Genomic DNA, 23,630 nt, shown 5'->3' on the forward strand with positions numbered 1-23,630 from the left:
ATGGAATTTAAAGTTTTAATAAATTATCTGAATGATACCTGCACTATTTTAGAACTTTTTCTGCATGGTTGGACATAATTACTTGAACTTATGACCAACCAGCCATCAGCTTGGACAAAGGCTCCCACCAGCCCCTACCAGCACAGTTTATGTAGGTATGACCTGAGGTACATATAGTTTGTGTGTCTCTTCATGCCATTTTCCTTTTCTCTTAAGTGGTCTACTGAGGGTACAGCTACTTCTTGGCTTTGCTTACCCCAGAGGCCCTGAGGTTTGTGAGCTACAATACTTTGTAAGCTGAATTTAGTACAGTATTTGTAATAGCGTATCTGGAAATTGTCACATTTAATACAACAGAAATACAAACACATTTGCCTGGTAAGATACATAATGCATTAAACAATGCTATTTACATTTTTGGTATTATTACTTGAAAATGACCCTGTAGGAAAGTGCCTTGAAACAGAAAATATATGTTTACTTCACTGTTCAATTAATAGCCAGGTGAAGTTTCTTCCAAAACCAAAACTTTTTGAAATGTTAATCTCTTAGGCTGGCCATACACTATACAATTTTCTTGTTCAACTTTCCTTTAGATTTACCAAAACCATGTAATATAGGGTCAAACCTAAAAACTTTCGATTTGTATGCAATCAGGCAGTCCCTTGCACTACATAGTTTAAGGTAAATCTAAAGGTGTAACGCTGAGCGCTCCGCTCCCTGCTTCTGGACCGGAGCGCTCGCAGCGTTCGTTCCAGATCCACTCACCTGTGCCCGCTCCGGTTCCCTCCTCCGCTCCCCGCTCACATGGTTCCCGGAGCGCGCGCCCCTGCACCATAGGGCGCGCGCGCGCAGGTCGTTTGAAATTTAAGGGGCCTGTTCACCAGTAATTGGTGCCTGGTCCAAACCTCCCTTCCTGTTTCCTGTGACCTGTTTCCTGTTTCCTGTGACCTGTGACCTGTTTCCTGTGACCCGTTTCCTGTGACCTGTTTCCGGTTCAGCCGGTAACTTCATCGACGCCTCGCTGGTGAACAAGTTCCACATCCCTGTGGTTCGTTTACTGAAGCCCATCTTCATCTCCACAGTTAATGGAGAGAGACTCGACGGTATGGTGCAGTTCCGTACAGAACCCCTCCAGATGGACATCGGAGTCCTGCATTCTGAGCGATTGGAGTTTTTTGTGTTACCCCATTGCACCTCAGAACTCCTCTTGGGTCTGCCCTGGCTCCAGCGCCATTGTCCCGTTCTGGATTGGACCTCCGGAGAGGTTCGAAGCTGGGGTTCGGCTTGTTTCGGCAGATGTCTCAAGTCGGTACGAGTCAAGTCTGCACCTGTTATTTCTCCTCCTCCCGGTCTGCCTGAACCATATGCGGATTTTCCAGATGTTTTTTGCAAGAAACAGGCGGAGGTGTTGCCTCCACATAGGCCATATGACTGCCCCATTGACTTGCAACCTGGCACTACGCCGCCTAGGGGAAGAATCTATCCTCTCTCCCCTCCAGAGACTCTAGCCATGTCAGAGTATATCCAGGAGAACCTGCAGAGAGGGTTTATCAGGAAATCCTCTTCTCCTGCCGGAGCAGGATTCTTCTTTGTTGCGAAGAAGGACGGTACCCTTAGGCCTTGCATAGACTTTCGGGGTCTCAACAGCATTACTGTAAAGAACCGTTACCCTCTTCCCCTGATTACGGAACTCTTTGACCGGTTACAAGGCGCCAAGTACTTCACCAAGTTGGATCTCAGAGGGGCCTATAACCTTATTCGCATCCGAGAGGGTGACGAGTGGAAGACGGCTTTTAACACCCGAGACGGGCATTTTGAGTACTTAGTCATGCCTTTCGGGCTCTGTAACGCTCCAGCGGTCTTCCAGGAGTTCGTTAACGACATTTTCCGAGACCTGCTCTATACCTGTGTCGTGGTCTATTTGGATGACATCCTCATCTTCTCTACTAGCTTGGATCAACACCGTGCTCATGTCCGCTTAGTACTCTCCCGTCTCAGAAAGAACCGTCTCTACGCTAAATTTGAAAAGTGTTTGTTCGACCGTACCAGCCTTCCCTTCCTGGGCTACATCATTTCTGCCAAGGGACTACAAATGGATCCTGCCAAACTGTCTGCCATCCTGGACTGGCCTCGTCCCTCTGGCCTTAAGGCCATCCAGCGATTCCTCGGATTCGCAAACTATTATAGACAGTTCATCCCGCATTACTCCACCCTTGTGGCACCAATTGTAGCCCTAACCAAGAAGAGGGCTAACCCGAAATCTTGGCCGCCCCAGGCCGAGAAGGCCTTCAGCGCTCTTAAGTCTGCCTTTGCCACCGCCCCAGTTCTGTCCAGACCGGATCCTACTAAGCCGTTCTACCTGGAAGTAGACGCTTCCTCTGTTGGTGCTGGTGCTTTGCTCATGCAAAAGACTACGAGAGGCAAGTCGGTTACTTGCGGGTTTTTCTCTAAGACTTTCTCTCCCGCTGAAAGAAATTATTCTATTGGGGATAGAGAATTATGCCCCATACACACATGCAGATTATCTGCAGACTTTTGTCTGCAGACTTACCAAAACCATATAATATGAGGTCAAACCTAAACACTTTCAATTTGTATGCAATCCGGCAGGCCCTTGCACTACATAGAAAAGGTAAGTCTGCAGACAAAAGTCTGCAGATAATCTGCACGTGTGTATGGGGCATTACTCGCCATCAAGCTGGCCTTGGAAGAGTGGCGGCATTTACTGGAAGGATCGGTACATCCCGTGAACATCTACACGGATCATAAAAATTTATCTTACCTCCAGTCTGCTCAGAGACTAAATCCCCGCCAAGCTCGCTGGTCTCTATTTTTTGCCAGATTTAACTTCCGGATCCACTTTCGTCCAGCGAGCAAGAACCTCAGGGCCGATGCCCTCTCTCGTTCGTCTGATGTCACAGGAGAGGAAGTCAAGCCACAGCACATTGTGCCCCCGGAATGTCTGGTCACCGTGGCACCTATAGACTTGCGTAACCTCCCTCCCGGAAAGACCTATGTTTCTCCCCGTCTTCGCCTAAAGGTTCTTAAGTGGGGACATTCTTCTCTTCTCGCAGGACATCCTGGCGTCCGAAAGACTCTACAACTTATCTCCAGGAGATATTGGTGGCCATCCTTGGAGAAGGACATCTCTGAATTTGTACAGTCCTGCTCTGTATGTGCCAGAGACAAAACCCCTCGCCAAAGACCCGCCGGCTTTCTCCAGCCACTTCCCATACCAGAGACCCCTTGGTCCAATATCGCGATGGACTTTGTTACGGACCTACCACCATCTCACGGAAAAACAATAATTTGGGTCGTCGTAGATCGCTTCTCGAAGATGGCGCACTTCATCCCGTTGCCAGCCTTACCATCCGCACCTCAGTTGGCCAAGCATTTCCTCCGACACATCTTCCGGTTACACGGCCTGCCTTCACATATTGTCTCCGATAGAGGAGTCCAGTTTGTGTCCAAGTTCTGGAGGGCTCTCTGTGGACGGCTTAAAATCAAGCTGGATTTCTCTTCTTCATACCACCCCCAAACCAACGGACAAGTAGAGCGGGTCAATCAAATCTTGGGCGACTACCTTCGCCACTTCGTTTCCTCCCGTCAAGACGATTGGGTCAACCTCCTCCCGTGGGCGGAGTTCTCCTATAACCACAAAGACTCTTTCGCCACCAACAAGTCTCCCTTCTTCGTGGTTTACGGTCGTCATCCTCTGCCTCCTCTGCCGTTATCCTCCTCCTCTGGTGTACCTGCAGTGGATGACCTGGTACAAGACTTTTCTGCCATCTGGCGTGAGACGCGCCTGTCCCTCTTACAGGCCTCATCCCGCATGAAAATCCAAGCGGACAAGAAACGTCGGTCTCCTCCTGTCCTGGTTCCTGGGGACAGAGTTTGGCTCTCCTCCAAGTACGTCCGCTTCAGGGTTCCTAGTTACAAGCTTGGTCCTCGTTATTTGGGACCCTACAAGGTCAAGAAGAGGATCAATCCTGTGTGTTACCAACTCCATCTCCCTCCCTCCCTTAAAATTCCCAACTGTTTTCATGTCTCCCTCCTCAAGCCTGCGGTCTTTAATCGCTTTTCCCCTAAGAATCTTCCTCCCACGCCTGTATCCGGTACCTCGGATGTCTTCTCCGTTCAGGAGATATTGGCCTCTAAATTGGTCAGGGGGAGAAGATTTTTTTTGGTGGACTGGGAGGGCTGCGGTCCTGAAGAGAGATCCTGGGAGCCAGAGGAGAATATCTTGGACCGTAACCTCATCCTCAGGTTTCTGGGTACCAAAAAGAGGGGGAGACCAAAGGGGGGGGGGTACTGTAACGCTGAGTGCTCCGGTCCCTGCTTCTGGACCGGAGCGCTCGCAGCGTTCGTTCCAGATCCACTCACCTGTGCCCGCTCCGGCTCCCTCCTCTGCTCCCCGCTCACATGGTTCCCGGAGCGCGCGCCCCTGCACCATAGGGCGCGCGCGCGCAGGTCGTTTGAAATTTAAGGGGCCTGTTCACCAGTAATTGGTGCCTGGTCCAAACCTCCCTTCCTGTTTCCTGTGACCTGTTTCCTGTTTCCTGTGACCTGTGACCTGTTTCCTGTTTCCTGTGACCCGTTTCCTGTGACCTGTTTCCTGTGACCTGTTTCCTGTTTCCTATATAAGTGACCTGCCCCTTCCAGCCATTGCCGGATCTTTGTTGCCTTGTTGCCTTAGTGAAAGCGTTATTTGTGTAATCCTTTGCCTGTTGCCGAACCCTTTGCTAACGACTATCGCCTCTGAACCTGTGCTGCCTGCCCTGACCTTTGCTACGTCTGACTACGCCTCTGCCTGTCCCTTTTGTACTACGCCTATATCAGCAGTCGGTGAGGTTGAGCCGCTACCAGAGGACACGACCTGGTAGTTACCGCCGCAGCAAGCCAATCCCGCCTTGCGGCGGGCTCTGGTGAAAACCAGTAACTACTTAGAACCGATCCTCCGGTACGGTCCACGCCAATCCCTCACTGACACAGCGGATCCACTCCCTGCATCGCTCCTGCTACCAGTCCGGACCCTGACAAAAGGAAATTGAATAAGAAAATTGTATAGTGTATGGCCAGCCTTATTTTCCCTGCAGCATCCACTGGTTCCTCCCACTGACCCCTGCATCACCATTGTGTCCAATAGTGACATAGGAGTTGGTGGGAGGAACCATTGAGTACTGCGTGGGACACAGAAGATTGACATTCTTGGATGAGTCAGTTTTAGAAGAACCTTTACCAACTATTTATTTTCAGTCGAGCAGTATAGGTAGCATGAGAGATTACTACATACTTTCTGCCTTACAGGCATCCTTTATGGGGAAATTTGGTTAAGCAACAGGGTTGTTTAAATGATACATTTTCACAGTATCTATGCATACCTAAGTTTCTAATAATGGTTTCCCTATTTAAGTATATATCCACTCTCTTGGTTAATAGGGAGCCTTCTAGATTTTCTGAAGAGCGATGAAGGTACCAGAGTTATCCTTCCCAAGCTGATTGACTTTTCTGCTCAGGTAAAAGATGCAACTTAATCTAGTGCAAGTACTGAATGATGTCTATATGTTTTAGCTTCATGGACGCAATTTGTAGCCATGAGGCCAAATTATAGAAGGCGGGCGAAAGAAATGAAACAAACGCTTTGGGTTTATGGTCATTTTTTATAAATAAGCCAGCACTAAGAAAATAACTAGCAACAAAGACACTTCTCTTTTTTCTAGTTATTACAAACTAACCACATTATTTTAAGTGTTATTATTCACACGCATGTAAATCGCACAGGATGCTGTATTTAAAATCGGAAGATAGAAATATATTGGTGCTTTGCTGTGCTTTAATTTAAGTCTGAATATTTAATGCAACTCTGTCACACTAGAAAATCTGAATGTTGTAGAGCAAACAGGGACAAAGCAGAAACTGCTGTTATGTTATACATATGGGCTGCTGTTGCCAAGTACTCAATAGCAAGATATTTTTAGTTTTGGCAAATTTTGCTCAAATCTCTGATACCTTTACAAAAAGCTACATGGAATCTGTGCAAAGTCATAATTCTTGACACCACATAGCTTCTTTATACTGGAAATCATAGTTGTTTCATTTACTTATTACTATGTATGTTGTTTACTGTTGTTTTTGGTAGAGGGGATAAGCCCCCGTTCACACTGGAGCGACCTGTCAGGCGACCTGGTCGCCTGACAGGTCACCGTAGGTCGCCTTGCATTGAGAAGCTATGGACCCATTCTAATGGGAGCAACACAAGTCGCTCCGACTTAGAAAAAGGGTCCGGAGCTTCTTTGGGGCGACCCGGAGCGACCTGCATAGACTTCAATGTTATGAAGTCCGTGCCGGCCGCTCCGAGGTCGCGGTGCGAGCAGCGCGCCACGACCTCGGAGGTCGCCCCAGGAAGTAGCGTCGCCCCAGTGTGAACGGGGCCTTAGTCATTCAACTGTGCGTATATTTGAGGTTTATCTACTGAACTCTGTAAACAACAGGCTTTTTGTTATTACTTTTAAATTTTATTAACTTACTCTTCCATATTTTGATTATCGTGTTTGTTATACAGATCTGTAATGAATCCATCTAGTGGGCATCTCTTTATTAGAGATGTATGTGTAAAGCCAGTCATAGATGGACTGAATCTTGGCCCATCTGTGGTAAGGCTGGTTTTACTGAAGTTCATCCATCGATCGACTTCAGTACAACCAGCCTGTCAGATTTTTTTCATGTGATTACTGTTGGCAGGTATGGCAGTAATCATTGTGTTCTGTCAGCAGGGAATGCTTCCTGTCAGCAGAACACAATAGCACAGCGGAAGGTGTTCCCCCATCAACACTATCTGTGTTGATGGGGACATCGAGCAATTGCATCAGTTATGGCTTGCTTTAAAATGTGTGTAAACCCTAACATTTTTTACTTACTCCCTTTTGGATAACAGCAAAAAAAATATTTTTGTAGTGCATGAAATCTGAAACATTATTATCAGCCCTGTATGAGTCCTCTCTGTGGATTATAGAACACTTCTTTCCTATGTTATAGAGATAGAGTACATCCGGAAAGTATTAACAGCACTTCACTTTTTCCACTTTTTGTTATGTTACGGCCTAATTCCAAAATGGATTAAATTCATTATTTTCCCCAAAATTCTACAAACAATACCCTATAATGACAACATGAAAGAAGTTTGTTTGAAATCTTTGCAAATTTATTAATAAATAAAAAAATGAAAAAAAAAAAATCACATGTACATAAGTATCACAGCTTTAGCTCAATACTTTGTTGAAGCACCTTTGGCACCAATTACAGCCTCAAGTCTTTTTAAATATGATGCTACAAGCTTGGCACACCTATTTTTGGGCAGTTTCTCCCATTCTTCTTTGCAGGACTTCTCAAGCTTCATCAGGTTGGATGGGGAGGGTCGGTGCACAGCCATTTTCAGATCTCTCCAGAGATGTTCATTCGGGTTCAAGTCTGGGTTCTGGCTGAGCCACTTAAGGACATTCACAGAGTTGTCCCATAACCACTCCTTTGTTATCTTGGTTGTGTGCTTAGGGTCCTTGTCCTGTTGGAAGATGAACCTTCGCCCCAGTCTAAGGTCCAAAGCGATCTGGAGCAGGATGTCCCCAAGGATGTCTCTGTACATTGCTACATTCATCTTCCCCTTGATCCTGACTAGTCTCCCAGGTCCTGCCTCTGAAAAACATCCCCACACCATGATGCTCTCACTACCATGCTTCCATGTAGGGATGGTATTGGCCAGGCGATGAGCAGTGCCTGGTTTCCTTCAGACATGAGGCTTGCCATTTAGGCCAAAGAGTTCAATCTTTGTTTCATCAGACCAGAGAATTTTGTTCCTCATGGTCTGAGAGTCCTTAAACTGTCTTTTGCCAAACTCCAGGCCGGCTGTCATGTGCCTTTTACAGAGGAGTGGCTTCCGTCTGGCAAATCAACCATATGGGCCTGATTGGTGGAGTTCTGCAGAGATGGTTGTTCTTCTGGAAGGTTCTCCTCTCACCACAGAGAAAGGCTGGAGCTCTGTCAGAGTGACCATCGGGTTCTTGGTCAACTCCCTGACTAAGGCCCTTCTCCCCCAATTGATCAGTTTGGCCAGGCGGCCAGCTCTAGGAAGAGTCCTGGTGGTTCCAAACTTCTTCCATTTCTAGATGATGGAGGCCACTGTGCTCATTTGGACCTTCAATCCTGCAGAATTTTTTCTGTACACTTCCCCAGACCTATGCCTTGATACAATCCTGTCTACAGACAATTTTTTGGACTTCTTGACTTGGTTTGTGCTGTGACATGCACTGTTAACTGTGGGATCTTATATAGACAGGTGTGTGCCTTTCCAAATCATGTCCAATCAACTGCATTTACCACAGATAGACTCCAATCAAGTTGTAGAAACATCTCAAGGATAATCAGTGGAAACAGGATGCACCTTTTGCCATGGCAAAAGCTGTGAATACTTACCGGTATGTATGTGTGATTTTTTTAGTTTTTTATTTTTGATAAATGTGCAAAGATTTTAAACCATAGTTATCATTATGGGGTATTGTTTGTAGAAGGAAAATAATGAATTTAATCAATTTTGGAATAAGGCTGTAACATAACTAAATGTGGAAAAAGTGAAGCGATGTGAATACGTTCCGGATGCACTGTAAGGAAAGGGGGAGTGTTCTGTAGTACTAACACACTTCGTGTCCTAAGGTGACAACTTTGCTCGTCCATGCACACAGTAAAATAAATAACAGTTGTCACTGTAGAGCAGGAAGTGTGTTGTTGGCACAATCCCAAAGTGAAAATAAAGGGAATAAAACCTGAAGAAAATAAACAGCACATCGAAGGACTGTTAAGCTGTAATATAAAAAATTAATGTTTTTAGGTTTAGATGAATTATCAGCATGCAAGTGCTGAGGAGTACTATTTAGCAAGAAGAAAAACGTATGTATATAATGCACACCTCCAAGTGGGTGGGTGTAGATGGATGAATGGATGGACAGATAGATAGATGATAGATAGATATATAGATAGATATCACATGTTTTCAGAAATAAAATTCAACCTTTGGGTGTTGCAGTGATCACAGCCCACATCCACATACTCAGGGCTTCAGCTTTTATTGCAGGAACAGCTGTACAGTATATGAATTGCCTTTTGTTAAGACTATGGGAACTAATTTGCTTATCTTTTTGTAATGCAGAAGCAGTATTTCCAAATAATACCCTCTACTGCTCCTCATATACAGAAAGCCCCATGATTTAAAATGTCAGAACGAAAAAGTTTGACACAGCCATCAATCATATTAGAATCTGCCCTGAAGTATAAATGTAAAGCGCAGCGCCAAAAAATAACGAAACAAAAAATATTTATTAGAGCAATTATAAAAATAGAAGATCCATGCACATTAACATGAACTAGCAAAAACCTGATCACATTGAGTGAAAAAGGCTATATAAAGTGTCTAATATTTAAATTAAAGTGACAGTCATGTGTGCAAATAGTCCATATTTAGGTACATATAGCAACAAAAAATCATCCAAATGCAAAAAAGGATAAAAAGTATAATTGTGATGCGACCATTGCAGTGAAATTAAAGAGAAAGTAAACTCTGCATTCCGTTTCACATTTTTTATGTATAGTCGTTATAAAAAATATTTTCAATCATTGCACAGTGTAATGTATGTAAAAACGCCTCTAACTTGCTATTTTTAGTAGTTTGAAAAAAAAATCGTCTTCCGGGATTAGGCTGTGCCCAGAGGCATAACTAGAACCTTCTGGGCCCCGGTGCAAGAAACCGTGAAGGGCCCTCCGGACCCCTGACCGGGGCCCTTCTCTTCAAGCCTGGGGCTCTTCCCACTGATCCTGGGGCCCTTTATTCTTGTTGCAGGGCCCTTTATTACGGTCCCACAACAGGACCCTTAGACAAGTTCTGCAGCGGGCCCCCTTCCTGCCATCTTGGGGCCTCCCCACTGTGGTGGAATGCCAGGGCCCAGATGCAAGTGTGACCTTTGCGGTCCTGGAAGTTCACCCACTGGAGTCAGTAGTTTTTATTTTTTTGCATTATTTTTTTATCATTTTATTTTATTTTTTTACAATGTGACTTACTATGACTCTGTCCGTTCAGAAAAGGAAGGAGCTGGTAAATTACATATTTACCGACCCCTTCCTGGGTCTCTATTGTGACACATCCCCTGCAGCAGCCGGCAGGAGAGGGGAGGGAGCACAGTGGGGGGGGGGGGCGCAGGGGGGACCAGGGAAGGACACAGGGGCCCAGAGACAGCAGAACACAAGTGAACTGGATAGGAGGAGTGGTGGGGGCAGCATACAGAAGAGCCAATCTCCTCTATTTTCCTCCTGCAGCTACAGGAGGAAAAAGGAGGACAGTGATTTATCTACATGCTGCTCCCGCCGCCCCCCCTATCCAGGTGTACAGGGGAGCCACACAGGCCTCCTGGAGCATGGAGCCCGGTTGCAATTGCAACCCCTGCAACCCCTGTAGTTACGCCCCTGGCTGCGCCATCTTGAGTAATGTTTTCTGCCGCCCCTGTGGACGTAACTTCCGCTCTTCCTTGTTTCCCCTGCCAAAATCTCATCACACAGTCACCTGGGGAGAAGCAGGGAGCAGGGAATGACCGCCAATATCGCGAGTGTTCTAAGCCATGCCGCTGAGAGCGGAACTCACATACACAGCATGATGTCAATGGGGAGACAGCACACAGAGCATGCCGTGAATCTAAGGACGGGAAGCGCATGCGCCGCTGACATTATCAAACATTGCAAGACAGATTGCAAGAAGATTAAATAAGTAAGGAAATTATGACAGGCAGCGATCAATAGCTTTAAAAATTAGGATTGCAATGAGCAGAAGTTTTGACGGAGAGTTTACAACCACTTTAAAGGTGTAAAGCAATAGTGTCCAGACGAATGAACCACCACCATCGAGGGAATTGCAATCTCACCAGAACAAATGGCTGCCATTATAGCAGTGTGGGGGCCTTAAAACATAAGTGGAAATCCTTCTGGAATCACAGTGGGTAACTCCTATAGATAGCTCTAAATGGAGTCCAGCTGAGAATAAAAAAAACTCCCCAGGTGCCCAGATGGAATTTCATAGTGCCCTGGCGTATGATTTTTCATGCCGTGAGAAGATAAACAGCAAGTTACACAATGCACACTTGTGCTCTCACTTATGTGTACATATTGCAGCTATCTATAGTACATTAGGCCTTTTTTAAAATACATTTAAAGCTGAATTTCAGGAATTCATCCACTTTATAACATCTGCTGGCTTACTATGGGTTAAGTTCAACGAGGTGCATACCACCGCATGAACCTGTCTCTTTAATTTAAATCTGACAGTTTTTCTGCACACCAGGAGTACAGCTATGGCTAAACTTCCAGCGCTCTGACAGGAGAGACATTGCTTTCTCATACACAGCATCTCTGACCACCCCTCCCCCTGCTGCACATTCGAAGAAGGCTTTGTATTTTGTGAATAGGTTTATATAATACAAAGGGCTCTATGATTAGCAGGAGAAGGGGGGAGAAGAGCACAGTGACTGCATATGATGCTGTGGAAGCTGGGCGTAGACGATCCCATGCTGGAGTGCCGGAAGTATAGCAATAGCTATGCTCCCAGTGCTCAATAAAACGAAAAATTGTAAATCAAAGATATAAGTCCAATGAAGTAGCAAGCACCTCGCTGGACTTAAAGTGATTGTAAACAATCAGCTTGTAAAACAACTCATTCAGTTTAAAATAGAAATGAAAGGCAAAACATTTCTGTATAGATATAAATACCTTGTTCCCCCTTTTTTTTATAAATGATCACCTTCCCTCTCTTCTCAGCTGCATAAGAGCTGGGGGGAAGGATAAGAAGCAGTACACTTGAGCTTCCCGGTGAATGGCTGTAATGCGGGGGCATTTTAGGACAAGTCTGATTATTGTAGGAGAGCAGGTAGAGTTCCCAGCAGAGCTAGAGAACTGACCACAGTGTGTTCTCCTCTTTAGTGTGGTCAGTTTTTACTAGGAAAGCAAAATAACTGGTATGAACACCAGGGGTTTTACACAAAGGAAGCAATACAAAGAGAACAGGATAGTTTCTCAAACAAGTACATGGTACAGCAAACACATATCAGAAATATGAAGTATTGGGGTAACAAACGATTTAACCTCCAAATAATCCAGAGCATTACACTTGCCGAAAACTGGGAATGTACATCATGATTTTGACATTAAATACCTTTGTTATGGAAGCAGCTAGTTGCCATAACCCTGGTATTATTTTTTCCCTTAGGCGGCCGGCTTTCAGATAAAAGTGGTCCCAGCAGCGAGTTCACTGCGAGATCACTTTTATAACGTGGGGAGAGGTGCCCCCTCCCGCAGCTTCCCAGTTGTTTCAGAGCTTAATAGAGCCGTTGGTCAACCGGAACTGATCCGATGCGGCCGATGGCTAGGCAGGAAGTTGCTTGAGGGCAAGATAGCCCCCACTCAGCTCTATGCCCTTAGGATGACAAAAGCGACCTCTGATGTCACTTCCGGGCCTTGGGCAGATAGACAAGATTTTTTTATTTTTCTTAAAGTCAAAATTATTATTTTATTTTTTTTTAAAGGTAAATGAGAGATTTGGGGTCTTTTTGACCCCAAATCTCTCAATAGAGAGGACCTGTCATGCTTTTTCTATTACAAGGGTGTACTTACATTCCTTGTAATAGGAGAAAATAGGAGAAAAATTGATAAAAAAAGTTCAATAAATAAAGGGACAGTGTAAAAAATAAAAAGTTAAATAAATAAGAAAAAAAAAAAAAAAAAAAGTAAAGCTCCTCATCCTTCCATGCTCGCATGCAGAGTGCATACATAAGTTAGGCTTGCATATGTAAACTGTGCTCAAACCACACATGTGAGGTGTCGCTGCGATCGTAAGAGCGAGAGCAATATTTCTAGCACAGGGCCTCCTTGCCTATAAAGATTTTTAAGCACCTTAGTTTGCAAGCATGCGCAATTTTAAAGCATGACATGTTAGGTATCTATTTACGAAAAAAATTGGGCTAACTTTAGTGGGTTTTTTTTTTTTTAAGTCATTAAAGTGTATTTAATCCAAAAAAATTGTGTTTAAAAGACTGCTGTGCAAATATAGTGTGGCATAAAATATTGCAACAACCGCCATTTTATTCTCTAGAGTCTCTGCAAAAAAAATATATATATATAATGTTTCTAGCAAAAAATACTGATTTTTGCATGTATACAACAAATGTCAGAAAAAGGACTGGTCTTAAAATGGTTTAAAAAGTGGCTAATTTCTTGGAGTTCAGCTTCGGATTCCTATCTTATCGCTGATTAAAGTCAAAAGACCTAAAAAATTCTTAGTAGCCAGGGACCATAATGATTAATAAAGATTAACACTTATTAATAAGAATTTTATGATGCTGATCACTGAGTAAAAAGAAACTATAAAAAATATCACAGTTGTATTTTATAGCACCAATAAACATTGTGGCATGATAATAGGAAGGAAGCAAAGCACACATGTACTGTACCCTTTAAAAATATAAAAAATCAGACTTCCATTTTACCACTTGAGGATTCTGCATTGTGTGGGCCCATTCTCCCCACTTCTTCCTCTCTATTTCTTAATCCTGTCCTATTCTATCTCTTTCACCTCAAATGTGTCACTCTGCCCAGGGGACACATTAAGCGCTGCACAGCTATCTCCACTCCCCCACACAATAGACATCCATCACGTTCACAGCCCCATTAAAACTCTTAGACATGGGGAATTTTAGTGTGTGGGAGTTGCTGACTGCTTCTGAGCAACCAAGCAACATCTTCAGCAGGTGCTCTGCCCGACACCACAGCTGTGGAGCACAGACTCAGGAGACTTTCAGCCGCCGCTGAGCAGCATCGCCTCCTATTCTGTCACTGCTCTGCTTGAGTCAGTGGCATTAGATTTACACAACACACTATACTAATAGTAAAGGCTCCATGGGTGGACAAACTCACAAAAAGCAAGAAAAGAAGGAGCTCGGAAAAAGTAAAGCACTGTAGGGGGAGCACTGTCAGCACCCCTCATAAATCCTGGCTGCCACCCCCTCATAGAGACTGCCTGCCACCCACCTCGCCAGTTGCCACCTACTTGGAGAACCCCCACCACCCACCTCACCCCCCTTACACAGCCCTCCCCACTCCTTAAAGAGTCTTCCTACCTCACCCTTCCAATACCCACCTCACCCCCTTTTTACTGGGGCTCCCTCAATCTCATGCCCCTTACAGAGGTTCCCTGTCACCCCCCAACAACCACCTTTATGGGTGAACCTATTGTGCTTGTTAGAATTTTTAGAATCCCTGAGAAAAATATAAAGTCAAGACTGTCAGCAGCTGCTTATTTTAAAAATCCTAGCTTTGGGTGGTAAGAATCTCTAAATAACAGACAGTAAATCACACACATAGAATAACTATTTACCTGCAAAAGCATTTGTATTTCTGTCTATCTAATCTTGAGGTTTACACAGCTCTGCCTGCACAGTCCTGTCTGGTTGGGCAGGAGACCTGATTTTTCTCTGCTGCAGTTCACTAAGTGATAAAAAATTATATAGTGATATATAATAAAGCTGCGCTCAACCAATTTCATACACTATGCAAAAAATTCCTCAAATCATAAGAAGTGTGATTAGCAAGTGCACTAAAATAAAGTGCAAATATCAAACCTTATGATAAACAATATAGGCTAGAAGCCAGATGTGCATATGAATATGGTGAATAAATATATTAAATATGTAAAGTTAAAGTGCTCTTATCCAGTGCAATGTATAAATAAATATTCAATTGCATACTAAAATCAATAATAAAGAGTAAAGATCCTGTAAGAAATTAGTGGAATATAAAGTGCAATGTGCAAAATAAGAATCCAATCAATTGCTGGTGTGTGGAACCATAAAGCAAATTATTAAATCCAATAACACCATCCTAAATAAATAGTCTCTGAAGGGATCTCTCAAAGGCAATTCTTAGGTCTTCAATACCTCCACCAAGACACAGGACCACCCGGTGTGCACAAAAATGCTTACCGGAGTGAGCGGACCCCTTAATTATAGGGGGTCGGTTCAGGCTGGAAAAGTTGTAGACAGGGCGAGTGGTTCAGTTTCCAGTAAGTAGCTCCAACCAATATAAATCATCCACCTGGGGCTCTCCTCACTAAGGCTTGCCATAGATGGTTAGAACCTTGACTGGTTCAGCAGGAGTCAGCTGAGATTCAAACCATGTATGGGCAGGCTAAATGTATCAAGCTGACCGATCAATGAATTTGGGTGCAACCAGTCTGCCGGATTTTACATGCGATTATCGCTAGCGGCTGGTATAGCCGCTAGCAATAATCACTGTCTTCTCCTTGGGGGGGTGGCTGCCCCGTCGGCAGAATACAATGGCTCAGCAAGAGGGGTCCCCTGTCAACGCGGTCTGTGTTAATGGGGAATTGAGCTAATTTCTTTCCATGTATGGCCTGCGTAACATTTACAGGTCTTGTCCCTCCCCGGTCAGTGACTGGACAGTGAAAGAAGAAGCAGTAAACTGAAGAGCTCATCCCTCTGACACTCTGCTCTCTCCGCCTATCAACATGTCTCTTGCTAGTACATGAGCACTTTATCACAAATGATTGATGGCTTTGTTGTACAGGGGTTGAGCAAAAATTAATACCAATCCAAATTTAGCTACTTAGATTCTTTGCATTAAAAATACTTTTTATTACAGAGCTGAAGTGAGTCTATTATCTGCCTAAAGTTTATCTTTCTAAGATAAGATTAAGATTTTCCAGGAGCAGTCTTCATATCTGGCCACTCTCATGGGGCCATGTCACCATCTCACAGCTGCATTCCCTGGCTCTTTGTTTTACATTATGGAGACTCCCTCGGTAGAGGAAGGCATCACTGACTTGATTGCCATCAGATGGATTGCATTGTTTGTGGCACAGGAAACTGTTTACAGTAAAGACAACACATATGTCTATTTAGAGAAGTGACTAGAGTCTAGAAATGTCTCTGAGGATGCAAATGTGAGCTTCAGTCTTTTGGCGAACATCCAACATTTTACTCAGAACTTTGATACAAAGGAATAGCCGTTGCCTGACTTCCCATTCAATGGATCATTGTACATGCTTGTGACCATACTGTTTATGGTGCCCATGAAGATATATTTGTGTTTATATGTAAAATACTGTTAGACAATAGACTAGTTATTATGTCTTGTAAAAGTAGGAAGTGGAAAAGTATGCAAACCGAAATGAAACACAGAGCTGTTAAAATGGAGAAAAGTAACCTAGCTAGAGTTAAAAAAGCGGAAACTATACTGAAAGGTTTTTATGACATTAATCTAGGTTAATAATTACATGACTGTTAATGATTTAATGGCAATTCAAAAACGTTATGTGGCCCACAGACTGCAAACTTAGAATTTTTGCCTGGGTGTGTATAAGGCACTCTTCCTGAGGAAATATTTGACTTGTGGCCGGTGACAATTGGCTTTGTGGTAATACCCATGGGCAGTCACTGGTCACTATTTTGGGAACAATGGTTTGAGCCACGTTTTTCACTATGTTTGTATGTATGACCTGAGTCCTAGGACACTCTATAGGTGTGATGTTTGTGCTCCATGAACTGGAGGACTCTGGTTAATCTTCTTGCAAGGTGAGATATCATACCAAGATGGGGGGGGGGGGGGGTAAAGATTTACACAGAGCTGCTTCAAACTCTGCAAGCTGGCTTGTAACTCTCTCTGTGCATCCAGTGTGATTTGGCACCAGCATTATCCACTCCATGTATTTGAACCTCTTACTACATTGAACTTCAACCATATTGTAACACTGACCTTTATTCAGAACTATTTTTAATTATTTTCTAATTTTTTTAAAATATATTATTCATTAATATTTATCCCCCCCCCCCCTCTTTTTTTCGGTCCACCTATCAGATGTGTTATCCCCTTAGCGCTCATCATCCCCCCCATACCAAGAGAAGACATCTCAAGTCTTGCAAAGAATATCAGATAAAAGTTCTGCTTATACTGAAACTTCAGGCAGACAATTACATAGTTGAATTACATAAGGGTTTATTATTTTACTTGCTCTAGCAGCTGTAATTCTCATCAGTCAGTCTTTTGATTTATGCATCTCATATACTATATGCTGCACAGCAAGGGAGGTACATGTATACCATAGCCCCCAACTTTTCCCTGATTTGGAACAATGTCCCTCTGTCCCTCTTTCTTCCACATTTGTCCTTTGTTTTGGACTGATCTATATAAATTTATATAAAATGCACTATTTGCCTTTTAAAAAGTGTTTCACAGTGATAAACCATTCATCCAGTTTCTAAATGTCTGCATTGATAAATTTCAAAAGCCAGTATAAAGGAATAGTAGTGCTTTAAAAAAGCACTCGCAATCATTTATTTGTATAATTCCCCTTTAAGGGAGCGTGGCAAGGGGGGGTGTCCTATGCCTACATACTTTTGCTAATAGGTGTCTCTCATTTATATCGCAAAAAGTTGGGAAGTATGCTTATACCCCAATTCAGCTTTCTGGCCTTGTAATAGCCTCAGGTATAAGAGACCCCCCACAAAAAGTGTTATACCTACATGCCATGCTGCAGTGATCAGTGAGTTGTAGAGAGTTTTTTAATAAAAAAAAAAAAAAGAATGGGGTGTCCTTAACATTTCCCAATCTAAGTTTTAAAATTTTCCTCAATAATCATGAAATGAAACAAATTATATTTATGGTCACCAAATAAACTCAGAAAATAAAAATTGTAGTGACCTTGGTGGTCATTGTAGAAGTGACCCGTTATATTGGTGGCCAGTATAGGCAGAAGAATAATCTGTCACTGCTTTCTTCCTAAGGAATCCCTAGCAACCTCTGGAGAAACCCCTGGGTTCCACAGAAACCCTGGTTGAGAAAGGCTGGTCCAATTATTAGGGAGCATACCGAGAAAAAAGTAATGGTAAACCAGGAAAGAGCAGAGTAATCATTCTAACTAACAGACGTGTGCAGATTACATATGTAAACATATATATATATGTGATTTGTGTATCTACAGTGCCTTGCGAAAGTATTCGGCCCCCTTGAACTTTTTGACCTTTTGCCACATTTCAGGGTTCAAACATAAAGATATAAAACTGTAATTTTGTGTGAAGAATCAACAACAAGTGGGACACAATCATGAAGTGGAACGAAATTTATTGTATATTTCAAACTTTTTTAACAAATAAAAAACTGAAAAATTGGGCGTGCAAAATTATTCAGCCCCCTTAAGTTAATACTTTGTAGCGCCACCTTTTTCTGCGATTACAGCTGTAAGTCGCTTGGGGTATGTCTCTATCAGTTTTGCACATCGAGAGACTGAAATTTTTGCCCATTCCTCCTTGCAAAACAGCTCGAGCTCAGTGAGGTTGGATGGAGAGCGTTTGTGAACAGCAGATTTCAGTTCTTTCCACAGATTCTCGATTGGATTGAGGTCTGAACTTTGACTTGGCCATTCTAACACCTGGATATGTTTATTTGTGAACCATTCCATTGTATATTTTGCTTTATGTTTTGGATTATTGTCTTGTTGGAAGACAAATCTCCGTCCCAGTCTCAGGTCTTTTGCAGATTCCATCAGGTTTTCTTCCAGAATGGTCCTGTATTTGGCTCCATCCATCTTCCCATCAATTTTAACCATCTTCCCTGTCCCTGCTGAAGAAAAGCAGGCCCAAACCATGATGCTGCCACCACCATGTTTGACAGTGGGGATGGTGTGTTCAGGGTGATGAGCTGTGTTGCTTTTACGCCAAACATAACGTTTTGCATTGTTGCCAAAAAGTTCGATTTTGGTTTCATCTGACCAGAGCACCTTCTTCCACATGTTTGGTGTGTCTCCCAGGTGGCTTGTGGCAAACTTTAAATGACACTTTTTATGGATATCTTTAAGAAATGGCTTTCTTCTTGCCACTCTTCCATAAAGGCCAGATTTGTGCAGTATACGACTGATTGTTGTCCTATGGACAGAGTCTCCCACCTCAGCTGTAGATCTCTGCAGTTCATCCAGAGTGATCATGGGCCTCTTGGCTGCATCTCTGGTCAGTCTTCTCCTTGTATGAGCTGAAAGTTTAGAGGGACGGTCAGGTCTTCGTAGATTTGCAGTGGTCTGAAACTCCTTCCATTTCAATATTATCGCTTGCACAGTGCTCCTTGGCATGTTTAAAGCTTGGGAAATCTTTTTGTATCCAAATCCGGCTTTAAACTTCTCCACAACAGTATCTCGGATCTGCCTGGTGTGTTCCTTGTTCTTCATGATTCTCTCTGCGCTTTAAACAGACCTCTGAGGCTATCACAGTGCAGGTGCATTTATATGGAGACTTGATTACACACAGGTGGATTCTATTTATCATCATTAGTCATTTAGGTCAACATTGGATCATTCAGAGATCCTCACTGAACTTCTGGAGAGAGTTTGCTGCACTGAAAGTAAAGGGGCTGAATAATTTTGTAACGCCCAATTTTTCAGTTTTTTATTTGTTAACAAAGTTTGAAATATCCAATAAATTTTGTTCCACTTCATGATTGAGTCCCACTTGTTGTTGATTCTTTACAAAAAATTACAGTTTTATATCTTTATGTTTGAAGCCTGAAATGTGGCAAAATTTCAAGGGGGCCGAATACTTTCGCAAGGCACTGTATCTGTTTGCGCAAAGTTCCACTTTAAAGTGGAGTTCTGGCCTCGGAAACGTTTTTTAGATACCCCCGGGACAGTCAGGGCTAGTGCATTTCATAATGGATAGCCTCTGAACTGTCCAAGGTTGCACTTACCTTTTAGAAGAAATACTTGCCTTGAAAATGTCTTGTCCAGCGCTGCCATCTCAGGTGTGGGCAGCTGAAGCCAGCGCGTCCTCTTCGGTGTCCTCTTCGGTCCCAGAATGCCCTGCACTGGCCCCGCTCGTCGGTTCCAGTGCAGGCGCGGCATGCCCAGAAGCTGTTTAGACGGGAATGACGCGCCTGCACTGGAACTGACGAGCGGGGCCGGTGCAGGAGCATTGATTCCTGGGAGCGATGACGTTCAGCTCCCAGGAGTCAATGCAAGCAGGAAGAGACTGCGCGGCCGCAGAGGGAGGAAGTGGAAGAAAGGTAAGTATATTTTCTTCAATAACAAGGTAAGTAAACAAAAAAAAAATCTGGACTATCCATTTCTTTTACAGGTGAATGTCAGCAAGCGGATGGCCCAAAGGGGTTTTTGAGGCTGGAACTCCACTTTAAGTGCAGTCAACACTTTCTCAAGTTCAACCCTGCTCTTTACTGTCATCTACAAACCTTCGGGAGCAAAATTATTGGTCAGTGAAGGGGACTTTATTTAGTTTTTTTTAAACAATGAGACTAGATTTTGGAGAACATCAAAGGTACTTGCTGTAACTTTTAGGTGTCTGTACTCAAGTAGTATTGGCACATTACAAATATTGCACACTTGGGAAATTTGAAGCATGACTTAAAACGTCACCAGAAGTGCCTCAATAGTCAACTTTAGGATTTCCATTATATTCAGTTGTGCCCTTTCAAACCTGGGCATAGTGTTCTTTGAAGCCTGTCACACAAAACAGTGCACAAGTGATTGTGTAGAAACACAGGTAACTGCACATTTAATGCCAAGCACAGAAATTGAAGGAATAAACCATAACATAGACATTTACAGACAAAAATACACCTGTTGGGGGCTGAGACCGAAAAAGCCTGTGGTGTACGTGCCCCTGGGGTGGCAGCCCAGGGGTGCCTTAATTCTCACTGGGGAGGGGCAGCTCGCCTTGAGTTTTTCGGCACCTTGGTCACTGCACCATACACACCTTTTTCGCACCTGCCTCTTGGGACAGGCCTTTTGGCTCGGACCAGAGGAACTTTTTATTCCGGCCGGAAGGCCTGCCTTGGTACCTCACATGGCACCATAGCACTTACCCCACTTCCCCTTCCCCCACCTTTTTGTTTGTGTGTTTTTATTTCTTTGTTGTTGTGTCACTGCACTATCACTCTTTTTCCTGCACGACTTGGAGGGTGTGGGTCCTCGGGCCCAGCTTTGAGTCTTGGGAGGGGGTGGATATGGCCTTCTGGCTTAGTTCGCCCTCTCTCATGGGGTCTCCCTTCAGGGGAGCCCCACCTAGTACTTGGGGTGGGCTGTTCCGGCAGTCCCCCTGGAGAACGGGGTTTGTCTGGTTTCGGCCAGACAAACCATAGGAAGTACCTTAAATCCCTGTCAGGAGTCTTGCGCCCCGGGGGATCGAGGTTAGGGTCCTACCTCTTCGGAGGGAAGACCATTTTGCACACCCTGTGCACTTTTTGTGTTTCTCACGTTTGCGTGTGTGCACTTTTTTATGCACCGGGTGTAAGTCTTTTGAGTGTGTTTCACACGCCACGGGCAGAAAAAAAAAAAATAAGTAAAAAAAAAAATACACCTGTTGTTATTCAGATAGGTTGTTACCAAAAGCGCATTTAGCAATAAGAAAGTTTAGAAAAATTAAAATTGCACATAGGTGCCAGGCTGCAGGTACCCCAGGCAGATGTTCTCTATGGCAATGTCATCCACTTTAAAAACAAAAAAATATTTATACATTAATTCTGATTCTTCTTAAGGATACCACTGTTATTTTTCACACATTGAGCTGGAGGTCTGCTATATTTTATACATCACGTCTTACTTTTAAACCAGTATTGAGAAAGGGAACTACGAGGTGGAGTATTTTCAACATATTTCAACAGAGCGTGCCAAGAGGAAGTAACAAAGACCTTGTGCAAAACCAGCTGAAGAACATTTGTATATACTCACATTTAGCTTAGAAAAATAGTTGTAAGTTGTCAAAAATGGCCACTGGGCCTGAATGCTAAATTGTTCCTTTTTCATTTTTCCCTTTAAGTGTACGTCCATCTCAAAAAACAACAATGAAAAATTTCCAGCCATCCTGCAACAAACCGAATTGTCCTGTCTAACAGTTTATGTTAAAACCAGGGGTTTAGTTTGCACACATTTGTAAATATATGCATAAGCTGCAGGCAACTTCACAGCACCCCAGTGTACTGCAGTCCTAATCTATAAATTTTGAGAGCCTCCTAAGTTGGAGCACGTATATAATAATGGTTGGTTGAGTGCAGGTATGCCTAGAGGGAGCCTACACCTCCTTAAAGGTATAGGAACGCACTGGACACCCACCCAAAACTTTTGTTCTAGTTTAGTGAGGGGAGGGTTGTAAAGGAGTCCCAGATAGCATTAAAAACCAGACATAGGTTGTAATCCTTTGCCACTAAGTAAAAAAGAGTTTTGACTGGACTTACACTTAAACCTATACCTAAGCCCAAAAACAAAATAATTAATATATTTCACCTGTCCTTAGGTGTTTTCTTTTTTCAGGCTTTTTTTTTTCCATAAGAGCTTTATTGATATTTCACAATAGTACAAAATTGCATTCCGAACAGAGAAAAGACACACAGTCCAAAAAAATGAGATATACAGTTCACATATATGGATGAAACCACAAACAATGTAGCACATTTGGTAATGCACAGACAAGTGAAGTAGGGTTAACAGAAATAAAAATACTTTTGATCAACAATACTGTATATAGAACAAGGTAATAGCTACAAGAATTGGAAGACCAGTTACTATAAAAAAAAAATAGGCATACAGTACCTAGCAGGTAAATGGTAGCTCCAGGGGCTGTGCTGACTCAGCATAAAGCCACTGGAAAATATACAGTCAAATGGGGACTGTGGAAAGAGGTCATGGGCCAGTGTAAAAAGACTGATGTTTGAATCATCTCTAGATACAGAAAGAATAGTTCAGAGGGTGGAGGGGGATTAAAGACTAAGCAGGAAGAGCAGAAGAAGAAGAAAAAAAAGGGGGGGGATTATATTAGGAGGGAAAAGCAAAATGGGGGTGAGGGACCAGGTCACTGGTGTGGTCCATAATCTTCCCCTAGTCTGGGTTCCCAGGCCACATTCAAGTGACCTAGGGCACTCATTTCCAGATCTCATCTATAACTCAGAAGTTTTTTTTTTAATATTCAAGCTACATATGGTCTATTGATATGTAGGACACAACATCACATTCAAATACCCTTACCTTAGATTTCACTCCAGCCCAATACTTACTCCATCACACCTCTCTTTCCCAGAGACATTAGTTTAAATCTCTAGCCATGCAAATGGTCAACACAGCCAGAACATGCATACATGAGCATTGGAAAGCTACCCAAATTGCAATGATGACAGAATGGCTTCTCCGTTTAGGTAGGATTTTAACAATGGAAGAACCGATCCATTGCTCTCAAGATTGGCTGACTAACTACTTGTCCACATGGGCTTGTTGGCTTCACTTCAAATCAACAAATACTTACTCATCTTACTATGAGCAACTCGCAACCCAATACTTGCACGTAATAGTATCTCTTGAATCTACTACATGCTTAACCCACCTGCAGAGGGGATTGGTGTGAGGGGGGTACTTACCGGCAGGGAATCCCCCCCCCCCCTTCCAAGCCTTACCAATCTACATTTATAGATTACCTTTCTTTTCCTCCTAAACTCTTACTCCCCACTATTTTTTTTCTTTCTTTTTTCCCCCTCTCTCTCCCCAT

General features: G+C 43.4%; 1 protein-coding gene across 1 annotated transcript in view; it reads left to right on the top strand.

Annotated features, from left to right (window-relative positions):
- The window catches only part of LYN (LYN proto-oncogene, Src family tyrosine kinase), a 139,151-nt gene that overhangs the window by 103,333 nt on the left and 12,188 nt on the right, over positions 1 to 23,630 (top strand). The window contains exon 10 of the mRNA XM_082257491.1: positions 5,443 to 5,519. Within this exon, the coding sequence (XP_082113617.1) occupies positions 5,443 to 5,519 (77 nt within the window). The remainder of the gene's footprint in view (positions 1 to 5,442; positions 5,520 to 23,630) is intronic.

The sequence above is a fragment of the Pelophylax lessonae genome (genome assembly GCF_965119305.1).
Source record: "Pelophylax lessonae genome assembly, chromosome: 5".
NCBI classification, from domain to species: domain Eukaryota; kingdom Metazoa; phylum Chordata; class Amphibia; order Anura; family Ranidae; genus Pelophylax; species Pelophylax lessonae.